This window comes from Ictidomys tridecemlineatus, chromosome 2 (genome assembly GCF_052094955.1).
Source record: "Ictidomys tridecemlineatus isolate mIctTri1 chromosome 2, mIctTri1.hap1, whole genome shotgun sequence".
Taxonomy (NCBI): domain Eukaryota; kingdom Metazoa; phylum Chordata; class Mammalia; order Rodentia; family Sciuridae; genus Ictidomys; species Ictidomys tridecemlineatus.
In genome coordinates, this window is record NC_135478.1 from 6,908,602 (window position 1) to 6,922,910 (window position 14,309).

Consider the following 14,309-nt stretch of genomic DNA (forward strand, 5'->3'; position numbering starts at 1 on the left):
TTGATACCTTATTTTATTTTTAGGCCTTTGGACAAAGCTCTTTGACACGATTTTTACAATTGTGCAAGGACTGATTTTCCTGAATACTAGAGCAAGGGTGAGGGATCCTGACCAGAGAGCAGCATGTGCCCTTTTACTGCAAGGGGTCTCATCATTCTTTCCACTTCTCATTTGCCTCCTGTGTGGATTTGTATTTTCTTCTTTAAAAATGATAGAATATAAAATAAACATCCTTGTCATTGTAAACTTAAAATTTGAATAAGTATGAATGATTCAGTGCACAATATCAATAGTAGCCCTGACCACAAATGTGGCAATAGTGTGCCCTCTATGAGTCATAAAAGTCATAAGCTGTAAGAAGTTGTTAGTCAGGTTTTTCATTTCTGTGACCAAAATACCTGACAAGAACAATTTAGAGGAGGAAAAGTTTATTTGGGGTTCACAGTCATAGTCCATTGATGGCCTAGTCCATTCCCTAGTTCTGCCTGAGGTGAGGCGAAACATCATGGCAGAAGTGTGTACAGCTGGAATGGGTCACCCAGAAAGTGGAGAGAGTGTTTTCTCAGAAAGAACAAAATAGAAACTCCAAAGGCATGCCCCCCAGGACCCACCTCCTCCAGCCACACTCTATCTGCCTTCAGTCACCACCCAGTTAATTCCTATCAGGGAATTAATATACTGATTAGGTGAAGCCTCGTATAACTCAAACATTTCATCTCTAAATTTTCTTGCATTGTCTTACACATGAGCTCTTGGAGGACACATATAGTTTTGATTTAACCCCAAAGAAAGCCCCAGAGCTCAGCCTTTCATGCAACCACTTCATTTCCTCTTCATAGACTATCTGTTCATTACTGCTATGTGGCTTTCAATTCCTTTATGTCAGCCACATGAGGGAAACAGGTTCATTCTTTGTAAGTTCTCAATGTAATTAAATTGGAAAACGATGAAAAAATGATAATAAAGAGTCAAGGAAATAGTAAATACTCCTGGGAATTTCCAAATTGTAAATAATTACCTACCTTGTATATAGTTTGAAAATTTATTTTTAAATCTTTCCAATTGCATACCTAGTGCTTATGTCTCATTGTTAATATATGCACTTTTGGATATTTTAGATAATCCAGATTCCACAATGTCAGACCAACACCAATTTAATCAGCATATCTGCATGTAAAGTCTTCAGTTGTCCTTACACCAGAATTGGAATCCACTGATTAACAACCTCTGGGCATTTAGAACATGCTCTTTGAATGTTGGAAATTATAATAGTCAATGATACTCACGACTTCTGTTACAGCCCACAAATTCAGTAATACTTGTCTCAGGACTAGCATCGGATAGAGACTGAATCATTACCTACAAAACATGAGGCTTAGTATCTCTGCCTGATTCCATTCTCTTGCAAACCTGTCTCCAAACACATCTTCTGTCATGAAGTGGGAAGGTATAATTTTCTGTTGGTGTTTCCATGTCCGTATTATCTACCATAAAGTTTCCTTTACAAAATTGCCTTAAAAGTACCCAAAGCTCATCTAAGCAGTCTGCAACACCATACTTATTGCCCCTGCAATGTACTAGGTTACATTAATTCCATCTGTGAAGTACATTCCTCTTCTTCAAAGTCTATCTGATGCAAAGTGTTACCTGAAGAAAGGACACCATTTAATGGGAAAGTTTATCAATATGTCAAACATTTCAAAATGCTTTTGCCTCTCACCAGGTCACACAAGTAAGAGTGCCTATGTAATATGTTGGCCAGGAATAGTTGAATGGTTTCCAATGTACAAATATACTATTAATGACCAACATTTATGTCACTATGAGGACAGTCAATGTCACCTACATCTTCTCAATCTTAATATATATGATGAATATGAGGCTAAACACTAAATAGTAATATGCTGTCCTTGAAAACTCCTGAAGAAAGTTCGTCTTGTATAGGGAATACTATTTCCTCTGGCTGCAGCAGAAGGGCTGTTGCCTGAACTAGAGTCAGGAAGGCAGCATTTCAGACCCACACCCCACCCGCCAGTGTGCGCACAGTGTGCGAATCTCTCCTCCTCCCCCTGCTCATGGCTTAAGGGAAACACAGATTATAACACCATCTCCACAACATGTGCAGTATCAAAGAGAAATCTGAAACCCAATAAATATTGGGTCACTCAGCAAAAATTGTGATTTAATATAAGATTCCATTCTTACAAAAGAAATCCATGGTCAAGGGCACTGGAGGCTGGAAGGAGGTGAAACTCTGTGCCTCAGTGGAAGGCTGCAGCATTAAGTGCCCCTTCAGCTCTGCCTCATTGCCTTTCTTCAAACCCATGAAAATCTCCACCATGATGTCTCAAAATTTGTCTACTGGGATAGTATTAAATAAAACAATATGTGGATGCTAGTTCACTAAGGCAGGTGGCACTAGGGAAGAATAGTGTTAGCTTAGAGTAGGCAGAGGGAAGGGATGTGGGGATAGGAAAGACAGTGGAATGAAGCAGATATTATTGAGTGTATATAGTGACTGCATGACCAATGTGATTCTGCAACATGTACACTCAGAAAACTCAGAAATTATATCCCATCTATGTATGATATATCAAAGTGCAGAAATGCATTCTACAGTCATGTGTAACTAATTAAAACAAAGTTTAAAATCTTTAAAAAACAAGAAAAAAGAGGGTCTCTATGTCCAAAGCATGGACATAGAAAGACACTAGTTTAATCTGTCTCTACTCCCATGGACAATTCTAATAGGAGGGTCAGAAATAAATGGCCCATTCAGAAATAGGAAAACTGTCACTCCAGGTCACAGGATGTATGAGTTCAGTGGCATGCAGATTAACCTAGTCATTACTAACAGCAATAATAATATCCAGGTTTTATTCTTCCCAAAATTTATTTATATATGCCATATTTTTCACATAAGAGCAAGTATCTACTTAATTCTGACTCACTGCAGTTGCATCAACTAGAAATCATCTCAAGAGGACAAGGCTGAATTGGGAGACACTAGTAACACTAGTGACCTCTTTTTACACTGACACTGCACATTAAATATTTTTATTCATTCCCAGAAGACAGTTTTCAGCATAGGTCTACAGTTCTTAACCACAGGTCTATTACAAAAATGTTTCCAGCTGCATGAGCAGGGATGAAAACAAGACCTGAACTTAGGTCTGCTTTGAGATTCAGTGGGCTGTTTTCCAGCATGGAGGGGCATGTGGTGAGCTCATGCAGGTTCTGGAGGGGCCCAAGAGTGGATCTGTGCTGAATGATCATCAGCCTCCCTACTGTGACCTCTCCAGTGATCTGTGGCTGTTCTTCCATAGTTCATACAACAGGTGCCCCGCATTGCTCTGCCCTGTGATCCCCAGGAATCCCACAAGTAAAAGCACAGAGGACAAAGCTCTCTTTCTGGAGTGACAGGGAAGAGGAAGGGCTGTTTGGCTTGCTAATGGAACAGCCTTCCAGGATCCTCATGTGGTGCCCTGTGTGCATGGTCAGACAGCCCAACGCAAACAAGGCTGCGCTCTTTCATACTAACAAAGGAATATAAGTTACATAAGTAAAACACATTTCTTCATTTTCTATACAATAATAATAATAATGAGGACACATATAACTAAAGTGAGATGGTGCACATGAAATGAAACAATTGACACAGAGCACATTGCTCAGCCCTGAGCCTGGGAAGCCCTGCACCTCAGTTCATGGTGCTCTGCCTTCTGTCCTCATCATCATCATCTTCATCACCACCACCCTAGCCCTTCATAGAGCTTAGGAAACACTTTTGAGGACCCATTTTGTGCAGTTGTGGGTGAGATTTCTGTGTTAGAACCAGTGTGGGTGGAGAGCACATTTTGAATAAGATTTCTCATCTCCCAACCAGAAACAAAAGCATGAACCCCACAACCCCAAGTTGAACATGCATGTGGTGTCCTCCCACCTGGCGACTCTGTGGTGTTTGTCCCTGTGCTGAGGTAACACTGCTTCCCCAGTCCTTCCCACATCCAAGGCCCCCTCTGCACTTACTGGGTCTTGCTGCTTCCCTGCAGGGTCATGACCAAGAAGTGCTGACCCTGAGACCCTACCAAGTGTGGAGCTCAGGGAAGGAGCAACTGTGTCCACAGAACAGATGGTGTGCTCAGGAGCTTCTGATGCAGACACCCCAGGAGGAGAGACAGCTACACAGGTCACTGGACGAAGCCATCAACTGAAGGACTACAAGCACAGGCTGAGTGAAGACCATTATATGACCTTGGAAGATCAATACAGAGATTATAATTAGACTAATTGATCCACGATCTCAATCTCCAAGGACTTCCCATCGTTAATGGGGAAGACAAAGAAAATCCACTTCCACATGAATTTTAAACCTCAAAACTAATGATGAGCTCAGCTGTGTGTTTACTACTTTCATTTCTATAATTTTAAAGGTACATCTGTTTTCATGGCCCATTCTTTTTTTATTTTAATTTTTTATTTGTTTTAATTAGTTACACGTGATAGTACAAGGTCCATTCTTATTAGGGTAGAATGCAAATAGCCAAAATTGCCATGAGAACCAAACTAAGTATACCCTTCAGTGGTAATTACTTTGTCGTTACGGGGGTTTTTGTATGCTTGTTTTTAAAGTTTTGGGGGGATTGTTGATAGACCTTTATTTTATTTAATTAAATTCAGTGCTAATAATTGAACCTAGTGCCTCACTCATACTAGGCAAGTGTCCTACTGCTGAGCCAAAGCCCCAGGCCCTGTTTCTTTTCTTTTCTTAACTTTAACATTCAGTCATCAGGAAAATAGTGAATCTATTGAAGAATACAATTGTCAATGGGCACTGCAGCATTGGAATTAGGTGAAACTCTAAAGTGTGTCTAAGACCAAGCTCTAAGGTCTCCTGTAATTCCCCTTTGTACCTATTTTGTTTGTCATAGGCCTGTGAACATCTCTGCCATTGTTCATGAGCAACTGAATGATGTATATGCTGTGAAGGGGAAGTATGGGGCTCAGGTGTCCATGACACAGACACAGACAAGAGGTACTCAATCTTGTCACTGCCTCTGAGGGACATTCCTGAGTGGAATGAAGGTACAGAGAGAGCCCCAGTGTGTTGAAACCCCACTGAGTATGGCCAGGACCTGTGCACAGAACAGGGTCTACCCAATTATTACAACTTTTTTTAAATTTTTTATTCTTTTAACTCCTTGTGCCAAACATGGTATGGACTCTTTGATACCAGAAGTGAAAGAGTTGGTCATTTTATCACAAATATACATCATATAACTACAGAGGGGTATTTTGGAAATGTGAAACCAGTAAATTTAGGTCACAAGATATTTTAATAGTATGAAGATTAGCATTTCCATATTATTAATAACTATCTAGGTCATATTTGTCCATATTTTATATCTTCTCTCATATTAATCAAATAGGGAGCTCAAGTTTGCTCATTAATCTGGATTCAGTGACATTGTATCAACAAGAAATCACCTTGGATGACATTGCTGAGTAACAGAGACACTAACAACCTGCCCCAAGTTTACAAAGAACCAGCTGAGACAACAGAAACTGAAATCAAATCATGAATCTCAGTGTGAGGTGCTAATCTTTTCACTGTTTTCCATCCATCACAATATTTTAAGCTGAATCCAGAGGTCTTAGCTGCAGGCACCTACCATATACAGTCTTAATCCCTTCCAAATCCCTGAGTAGTCATGAAATCATGATGTGCTTTGCTTCCTCCCAAGAAGAGGGCTGATTCCCAGAATTCAGGAGGATGTGGCAGCTGCAAGGGTGTCCTGCAGAGGGGGACACAGGGAACTCTGGGCTGGTTGATTTGTGCTGATTTAACCTTAGATTGTCGTCTCCTTTAAGCCACTTTTCCAGAATTAGTGCAAGTGTTAGTCCTGGGATCTATTGGAAATCCCAAGTGAAGGGCACAGAAAAATAGAGTCCCATTCTGAAGGGACAGAAAAATGAAACAGGGTTGCTTGTGGAAAGGTATAATCTGCCAGCACTGTCCTGCCAAGATGCCACGTGTCACAAATCCTCAGTGCATTTCACACATAGTTTCAGTTATTTGACTTAAACTGCTAGCCCAAGTTACAAAAATATCTGATCCTCTCTACTCTGTCAAATACAATAACCTGGCACTTATATCTTGGTGAAGATTTTGCAGAAGAATTTGACAATCTACAAATAGCACACAGTTCAGTGCCTGGCACTCAGGGATGTCTCATGGAAGGATGATATGTTTGTGTGCTATCCTCATCCAGGTCCACCTCATCATCAGCAGCTTCATAAAGGTGATAAGGTCACTGTGAAGGAGCACATTCCCTCCATGTGGATGACAGTGTGTGGTAAAAAGGATCAGAGTGGGAGGAAAGGAAAACTGTAGTGAGATGGCCGCCATGCTCACCACCACCGTGGATGTCACACACATGCCTCGACTCTCAGTCCCCATGACTGACACTGTGCAGCGCTCTCCCCTCTGGGCAGCCACACTGCATGTTGGTCCTTCCTCCATCCTCACCTCCCTCAGCAGTTACCTATTTACACTGGCTCAGGTGGTCATGACTAAGGAGACTGGATTCCACATGGCTGGTACCCAGGGGCCTCCCACCTCATCTTTAGGGCTGACATCTGTGCACACTCAGGTAGGGGCTTCCTAAGACACAACCATTGTGAGAAGAAACACAGTGTGGGGCACACTGACTGGAGCCATCAAGCTGAAAGGCTGGAGGCACAGGCTGCCCATTGACTATGGTGTGACCTTGGAGGCTCAAAGCATAGAACTCCTGACTGGCCAATAGGTGAGCACATCACAAACTAAGGACTTCCTGACAGCAATGGTGGAAGATTAAGGGTAGAAAATGAACATCAACTGATGTTTTTCAGTAATTCTTTGCGAAAAAAGTCCATTTTCACTCTTGAATTCTTTTATTATTTTTTTTCACAAAAGAGAGAGAATTTTAATATTTATTTTTTAGTTTTCTGTGGACAGAACATCTTTGTTTGTATGTCGTGCTGAGGATCGAACCCAGGCCACATGCATGCCAGGTGAGCGCACTACCGCTTAAGCCACATCCCCATCCCCATCTTTAATTAGCTTCCCAAGAACATTTTCATTATGTATTTTTACATTATAAATACTTGCCATTATTGTCATCATCAATAGCATAGTTTAATGGCATTAAATATAGACTTTGTTGTGATACAATAACCATCATCCAGATCCAACATTCTTCATATTACCACTATTAATTCTTATTCCCAATAGAAATACTTTTCAAATTTGCCACCCAACATAGTCTGTACCATTCTACTATGGAACTCTATGGGAAATTAACACATAAGGGGTATATTTAGCTTCACTGCATTTTCCCACACACATTGCAATCAGACTCCATAGGGACAAAGATCAGCCTCCTCAAGGCCCTTTTAATATCCCTGTTCCTCAAGCTGTAGATGAAGGGGTTCAGCATGGGGGTGACCACAGTGTACATCACAGAAGCCACTGCAGCCTTTCTGGGATAATGTGATGCAGCTGAACCAAGGTACACTGCACAACCTGTTCCTAAAAATAAGCAAACACCTGCCAGGTGAGAGCCACAGGTGGAGAAGGCTTTGTACTTCCCACCTAAAGAGGGGATTCTCAGAAGAGAGGACATAATTTTATAGTAAGAGAAAAGGATTCCTGAGATGGGAAGAAGACCATATACAGCAGCAAGAAAATACTTGCCGATGTTATTAGAGAAGATGTCAGTGCAGGAAAGATTCAGAAGTACAGAAGGGTCACAGAAGAAACTGGAAATTTCCACATTCTTGAAGTTGGTAATTTGTAAGATCATCAAATTGTGCAGCTGAGAGTCCAAGAGACTCAACAAAAATGACACCAAAATTGAGAAGCTACAGAGGCGAGGGTTCATAATGACTGTATAATGCAGGGGGTGACAGATGGCCACAAACCTGTCATAGGCCATGACAGTCAGAAGCATATAATCCATACAAATAAAAATGGCAAAAAGAGACATCTGTGTCAAGCATCCTACATAGGAGATAAGTTCATTGTGACTTTGAATGTTTACAATCATGTTTGGGACCGTGGTGGAGATGAAGCCGATGTCAGCCAAGGACAGGTTGGAGAGGAAGAAGTACATGGGGGTGTGGAGGTGGGGGTCAGAGCTGACAGCCAGAACGATCAGCAGGTTCCCAAGCACCGTGACCAGGTACATGGACAGGAACAGTCCAAAGAGGATGGGCTGCAGGTCTGGATCCTCTGAGAGGCTCAGGAGTTGGAATTCAGAGACACGGGTTACGTTTTGTGCTAGTATACTGCTTGAACACCTTTTGAAAAAAGAAAGTAGGTGTTAAAAAAATACGTATACAGGCACCCCTTATTCTGTAAGCATTTGAATTTAAGTATGTACAAGGAAGCTGCTCACACTTTAGGTCCATACTCCTTCAACAACAGTTGTCAGTAGTCAGACACCCAGTCTTTACATACTCTTTCATTCTTTCTCCATTATTCACCCCTCTTTACATACTCACATTTGCAGCATTTTCATAAGCAAAGTTAGAAATCCAGGAGCAGAGGAGAGAAGAAGTTCATGATCACAATGAAGTATAGCATACTGTTTAAGAAAAAAAAACAGGTAATAAGTAATGACTTTCCTGTAAGATAAACTAGGAAGCAGTTGATATACCACATTCGGTTTTAAGGCCTTGGAACAAATTCCTTTGAGAAGAATTTTGTGACTGTAACGACTGCTTTTCCTGACAATTAAATCAAGGGGGATGCATCATAACCAGAAAGCAGTATATGATCCATTTTCTGCAAGGGGTCTCATCATTCGTTGATCTTCTCATTTGCCTCCATTGTGCAAATTTCTCTTTAAAAATTATATAACATGAAATAAGAAACCTTGCCATTGGCAAGCTTCAGATTTGATAAACATGATTGAGTCAGTGCACGTAATCAATAATAGCACTAACCACATATGTGGCACTGGTGTGCAGTGTACCTGTCAAAAAATTTTAAATCCTTGTGTCTAAAATCTCATTTGAGTAGTTTTATTTCACGCAGGTTTATTGTGTCAACCAATACAATATCAGCAAAGCATCTGTTATATAAAATGGCACTTAACTTTTTTTCTTTTTCTTGATCCTGTACTTCCTCTAGCCTGCCAAAACTGCTTCATGGTTTTATGATCTCAATCCATCAAGTTTATTGTTTATAATCTAAGAAAAAAGAAAGTCCTTAAACTCAAGTTTTATTTCTAATCTTCGTATTTCTTCATGGATTTTCTGGTCAGTCATTCCTGACACCTTGATTTCAATTCTCTTACTTAGGCTACATGAAGTTCACTTGGGTTCATTTTCATTTTACACCATGATTGAATTGGATACAGCACAAAACAGAATATAATAATAAATAATAAAACAACTTCTTCAAAACTTTCTCAACTGTAAATTGGGATAATATTCACAACCTTGTATGGTTCTCATCAGGAAATTACTTTAACAAATCATTTAAGCTGCATAACTTGTAATTCTCTCCCACTATTAAGTGTCCCTGTGTATATCTTAGAATATCTATGCACAGTGATGTCAGACCAACACCAACTGTATCTGAATGTCCACATGTGAAGTTCTCCAGGGTCCTTTCTTATACCAGATTTGATATCCATTGTCTAACAACATCCTGACTTGGAACATATTCCATGAGTATTATCTACTCTGCTTGTCTCTAATACCCATTACCTATATTAAAATATGTTAATCTGATAATACTTGTGCCAGGACTAACATTGGCAAGAGATCTGAATCATTATATAACAAATTTGAATTTTGGTATCTCTGCCTGATTCCATTCTCCTGCAAACCTGTCTCCCAGACACATTACTGTCATGAAATAGGGAGGTGTAATTTTCTGTTGGTATTTTCATTTCAGGATTATATACCATAAAATTTCCTTTACAAAATTGCTTTAAAAGTACCTAAAAATACTCATCTAAGTATTCTGCAAGACAATGCCTATTGCCCATGAAAATACACCAGGTTACATTAACCTGAGGTGATAATTCCTCTGTGAAGTACATTTCTCTTATTCAGGTTTTATCTGATGCAAAGTGCTACCTGAAGAAAGGACACTGTCATTTAGTTGGAGAGTTTATTAATATGGCAATGATTTCAAAATCCTCCTGCCAATTGATTCATCACTCAAATAAGAATATGCTTGCTTTGGCAACACATATATTAAATTGGAATATAACAGAGAAGATGAGCATGGCCCCTGCTCAAGGATGACATGCAAATTCATGAAGTGTTCCATATTAAAAAAGAAAAGAATGTTCCATAATGTCTTGGTTGGGGATATGAGTCTGATTTACAATGGGAAAAAATAAATGTTGAAATTTGCTATTAATGGCTTATTTTTGTGTCCCTATAAGAGCAGACAATATCACCTACATCTTCTCAATCCTGATATGTATCAGCAAAATGAAGCATCAGCCCAAGTAGTAATATGCTGTCCTTGAAGACTCCTGAAGAAATTTCAACTTGTGCAGGGAACATTGTTTCCCTCTGGCTGCAGCAGAAGAGCTGGTGCCCTGGGCTGGAGTCAGGAAGGCAGCATTTCAGACCCACATCCCACCTGCCAGTGTGTGTACAGTGTGTGAATCTCTCCTCCTCTCCCTGCTCACTGCTTAAGGGAAACACAGATTATAACACCATCTCCACAACATGTGCAGCATCAAAGGGAAATTTGAAACTCAATAAATATTTGGTCACTAGGATTTCAATAAACAAATTCCATGATTAGGTAACTATCGGCATTATGGAGGAAAGCCACAGTCAAGGGCAGTGGAGGTTGGAATGAGGTGAAACTCTGACCTGTGCCTCTTGGAAGGCTGCAGTGTTAAGTGCCCTTCAGCTTCTGCCTCCTTGCCTTTCTTCAAAACCATGCAAATCTCTGCCATGATTTCTAAAACTCTGTCTACTCGGCATGATATTAAATAAAAATTAAGGTTTCCTATGTCCAAAACATGGACACAGAAGGACACTGTTTTAGCATGTCTTGGTTCCCGTGGACACTGCTGGAAGGAAGGAAAGTTCAGCCAGGAAGCCACAGTCTGTTCATCCAAATTTATTCTGACCAATTGAGGAAAGAAAAAGGTGGGTGGGTTCAATGCTCAACAGACTTGCTCTAGGTGACCCCCTGTGCCAAGCAGGGCACAGGCCCCAGAGGGTCAGAAATGGAAAAAGTGAGACATTCTTCCGAATACACATCTGTAAGGCCAAAAATAAAACATGCCATCTAGAAATAGGAAAATTGTCACTACTGGCCACTGAACAAACTAGTTGAGCACCATTAAGCTTAACCTAGGCATGACTAACAATAACAATAATATCCAGGTTTTATTTTGACCAGATTTTATTCACATATCCCATATTCTGTCATCACTAAGTGCAGTTGCATCAACTGGAAATCAACTCAGATGAATGGCTGAATCTAGACACCAGTGAAACTAGTGACTGCTTCACAGACATAGTGATTGGCACTGACAGACTGCAAAATGGATCCACAAAATATTTTTATTCTTTCCCACCTGATAGTTTTCAGGATAAATCCCCAGATCTTAACCACTGGTAAATCTTAGGTACATTTTAAAAATCTTCCCACTTTTATGAGTAAGAATGGAATTAAATCTGACCTAAGCTTTGCTGTGAGATGCTGTTGTAATCACTGAGGAGCATGTGGTGAGCCCCAGGAAGGTTCTGGAGGGGCCCAAGAGTGTGATCTATGCTGAATGATCATGAGCCTCCCCTACTGACCTCTCCTGTGACCTGTGGCTGTTCTTACATGGTGCATGCAGTAGGCGCCCACACTGCTCTGCCCTGGGATCCCCAGGAATCTCACAAGGAAGAGCCCATGGCTCTCTTTCTGAAGGACAGGCAAGAGGAATGGCTGTTTGGCCTGCTGATGGGACAGCCTGCCAGGGTTCTGCTGTGATGCCCTGTGTCCATGGTCAGTGCAAACAGGCTGCACTCTTTCCCACCTAACAAAGAAGTACAAGTTACATTTTTCTACAAAATAATATGTGGACACATATAACTAAAGTGAGATGGTGCACATGAAATGACATAGAACACGTTGCTCACCCCTGAGCCTGGGAAGCCCTGCACCTCAGTTCATGGTGCTCTGGCCTCTGTCCTCCTCCTCATCATCCTTTTCACCACTACCACAGTCCTTTCATAGAGCTTTGGAAACACTATTGAAGGACTCATTGTGCTGCAGTACATCAGGTTTTGGTAGTAAATAGAACCAGTGTGTAAACTGAATGATTGTGGCATGCTTGGTGGCTAGGAAGTTTCTGTGCAAAGGTACAGAATGTCTGGCTGCTGGCAAACTTCCATGTGAAAGACGTGGGATGCCTGGCTGCTGTAGCAATGTTGTTCACGAGGAAGCTCTGTGTTCAGAGTTTTATCAGTTTCGACCTTGATCTTAGGCACGTTAGCTCCTGGGAATAAAGGAACTTGCTTGCTAGATAACAATAACGTTTCACCAAGCAGTGGTTCTCCTGTCTGCCCTCTCAAGAGTAACTTTAGTCAAGGGACTTTCTTGAGAGCTGCACAGAGCTCCTGACATTGCATATTGAAATGTAACTGCAGAACAAGCAACATTACTGATACTCTAACAATATGTAGTTATGGCTCTAATGACCTAATGTAACCTACTGATATAAATAAATGTGGCCGCTTGGACAAGGGGCCACTTCTTTTCCTGCCTCTACATCTTGTCTCTGTGTCTCCGCTATTATTATTCCTTATACCAGTGTGAGTGGAAAGCACATTATAAATAAGGTATATGATATCCCAGCAAAAATAAAAACAAAAATTCACAAACATCATACATGAAACTTATCATCTTGAGATCTTCCCATCTGGATACTCAAACTGGGGATTTGTACTTGTGATATAAAAACAATACTTTGGATCTTTTTTTCCAGGATCCCAAGGCTCCAATGGCATTTACAAGGTTATGCTGCTTCTCTGCTAACTCGTGACAAAGAAGTGCACATCCCAAGACCCACCCATACCTGGTGCCCATTGAAGGCTCAGACTCTGTGCCCAGCATTCCCATGAATATGCTGGGAGCTTTCTGATATGGGACCACAGCAGGAGACACAGGCATGCAACTCACTGGCAAGAACCATCCACTGAAGGGCTGCAGGCACAGACTGATTGTGGTCTAATATATGACCTTGGAAGCTCAATGCACAGAGCTCACAATTAGACTAATTGTTCCATGCAGTACCCATCTCTAAGGACTTCCCAACGTTAATTCAGGAAGATGAAGAAAAGAAAATGAAGGTCCACTTAAGATTTGGACACTAGCTGTAATTAGGAGGAACCTTATTTTCTCAATTTACTTCTTTCAGTTCTATGGGGTTTTTTTAGAGCTTCATAAGCTTTTAGGTCCATTTTTATTAGGGTGAAATACAAAGAACAAAAATTAATATGTGAGCTATAACATTTATATGCTTCAGTGACCTTTATTTGGTCATTAAGCTTTTTTATTAATTAAGAATTCATTAATTAAAGAAACAGTAGGAGTACTGCTCAGAATGATTGTCAAAGCACCATTGCAACATTGAAATGACGTGGAACTCTGAAACATGTCTCAGACCAAGCTCCAAGGGTCTCCGGTCACTTCCCTTCATTCCTGCTTTTTCTCCTAGGCTCATGGATATCACTGTCATTGTTCTTGGTAGTTGAAGGTTGTAGATGCTGTTAAGAGAAGTATGGGGCTCAGGTATCCTTGACACAGACACAAACAAGAAATGTTCTATCTTGTCTCTGGCTCTGTGGGATGTTCCTAAGTAGGAGGAAGGTACTGACAGGAGAGCACCAGAGTGTTGGAACCTCACTGAGCAAGCAAAGAGCAGGATCTGCCCACAGAGCTAGCATCTATTCAATATTTATCATCCTTTTACTCTTTTTTATCACTTCTGTGCCTAACATGGTAGAGTGTCTGAGTAATCACAAATGAAAGGTGATGGTCATTTAACCCCAAATATGCAGAATATACCTACATAAGAGAAGTATTAAAATGTAACATATGGAAATTTTAAAACTGTAATTTCAGATCAAAAAGGTATTTCATTTAATAGGAAAGACAGTACAATGAATGGAACATAACTTTTCTATGTTCATATGTGAATATACCAACAGTGAAACTCAACATCCTATACAACCACAAGAACAGGATCCTAATTAGAATAACTTATACTCCATTTATATATAATGTC

The 14,309-nt window shown here is 40.5% G+C and overlaps 1 protein-coding gene and 1 non-coding gene across 2 annotated transcripts; one reads left to right on the top strand and one right to left on the bottom strand.

The window, feature by feature from the left end:
• Positions 1-6,913: 6,913 nt before the first annotated feature.
• On the bottom strand, positions 6,914-13,192 carry LOC144370769 (olfactory receptor 7E178-like). Its single transcript, XM_078031880.1, has 2 exons — positions 13,098-13,192; positions 6,914-8,343 (listed from the first exon to the last, which is right to left on the bottom strand). Exons 1-2 carry the CDS (start codon positions 13,190-13,192, stop codon positions 7,368-7,370), a joined length of 1,071 nt encoding a protein of 356 aa, XP_077888006.1. The 3' UTR covers positions 6,914-7,367.
• On the top strand, positions 10,233-10,336 carry LOC120892178 (U6 spliceosomal RNA). Its single transcript, XR_005736831.2, has one exon. It is a non-coding gene; the product is annotated as a U6 spliceosomal RNA (small nuclear RNA).
• Positions 13,193-14,309: the final 1,117 nt, after the last annotated feature.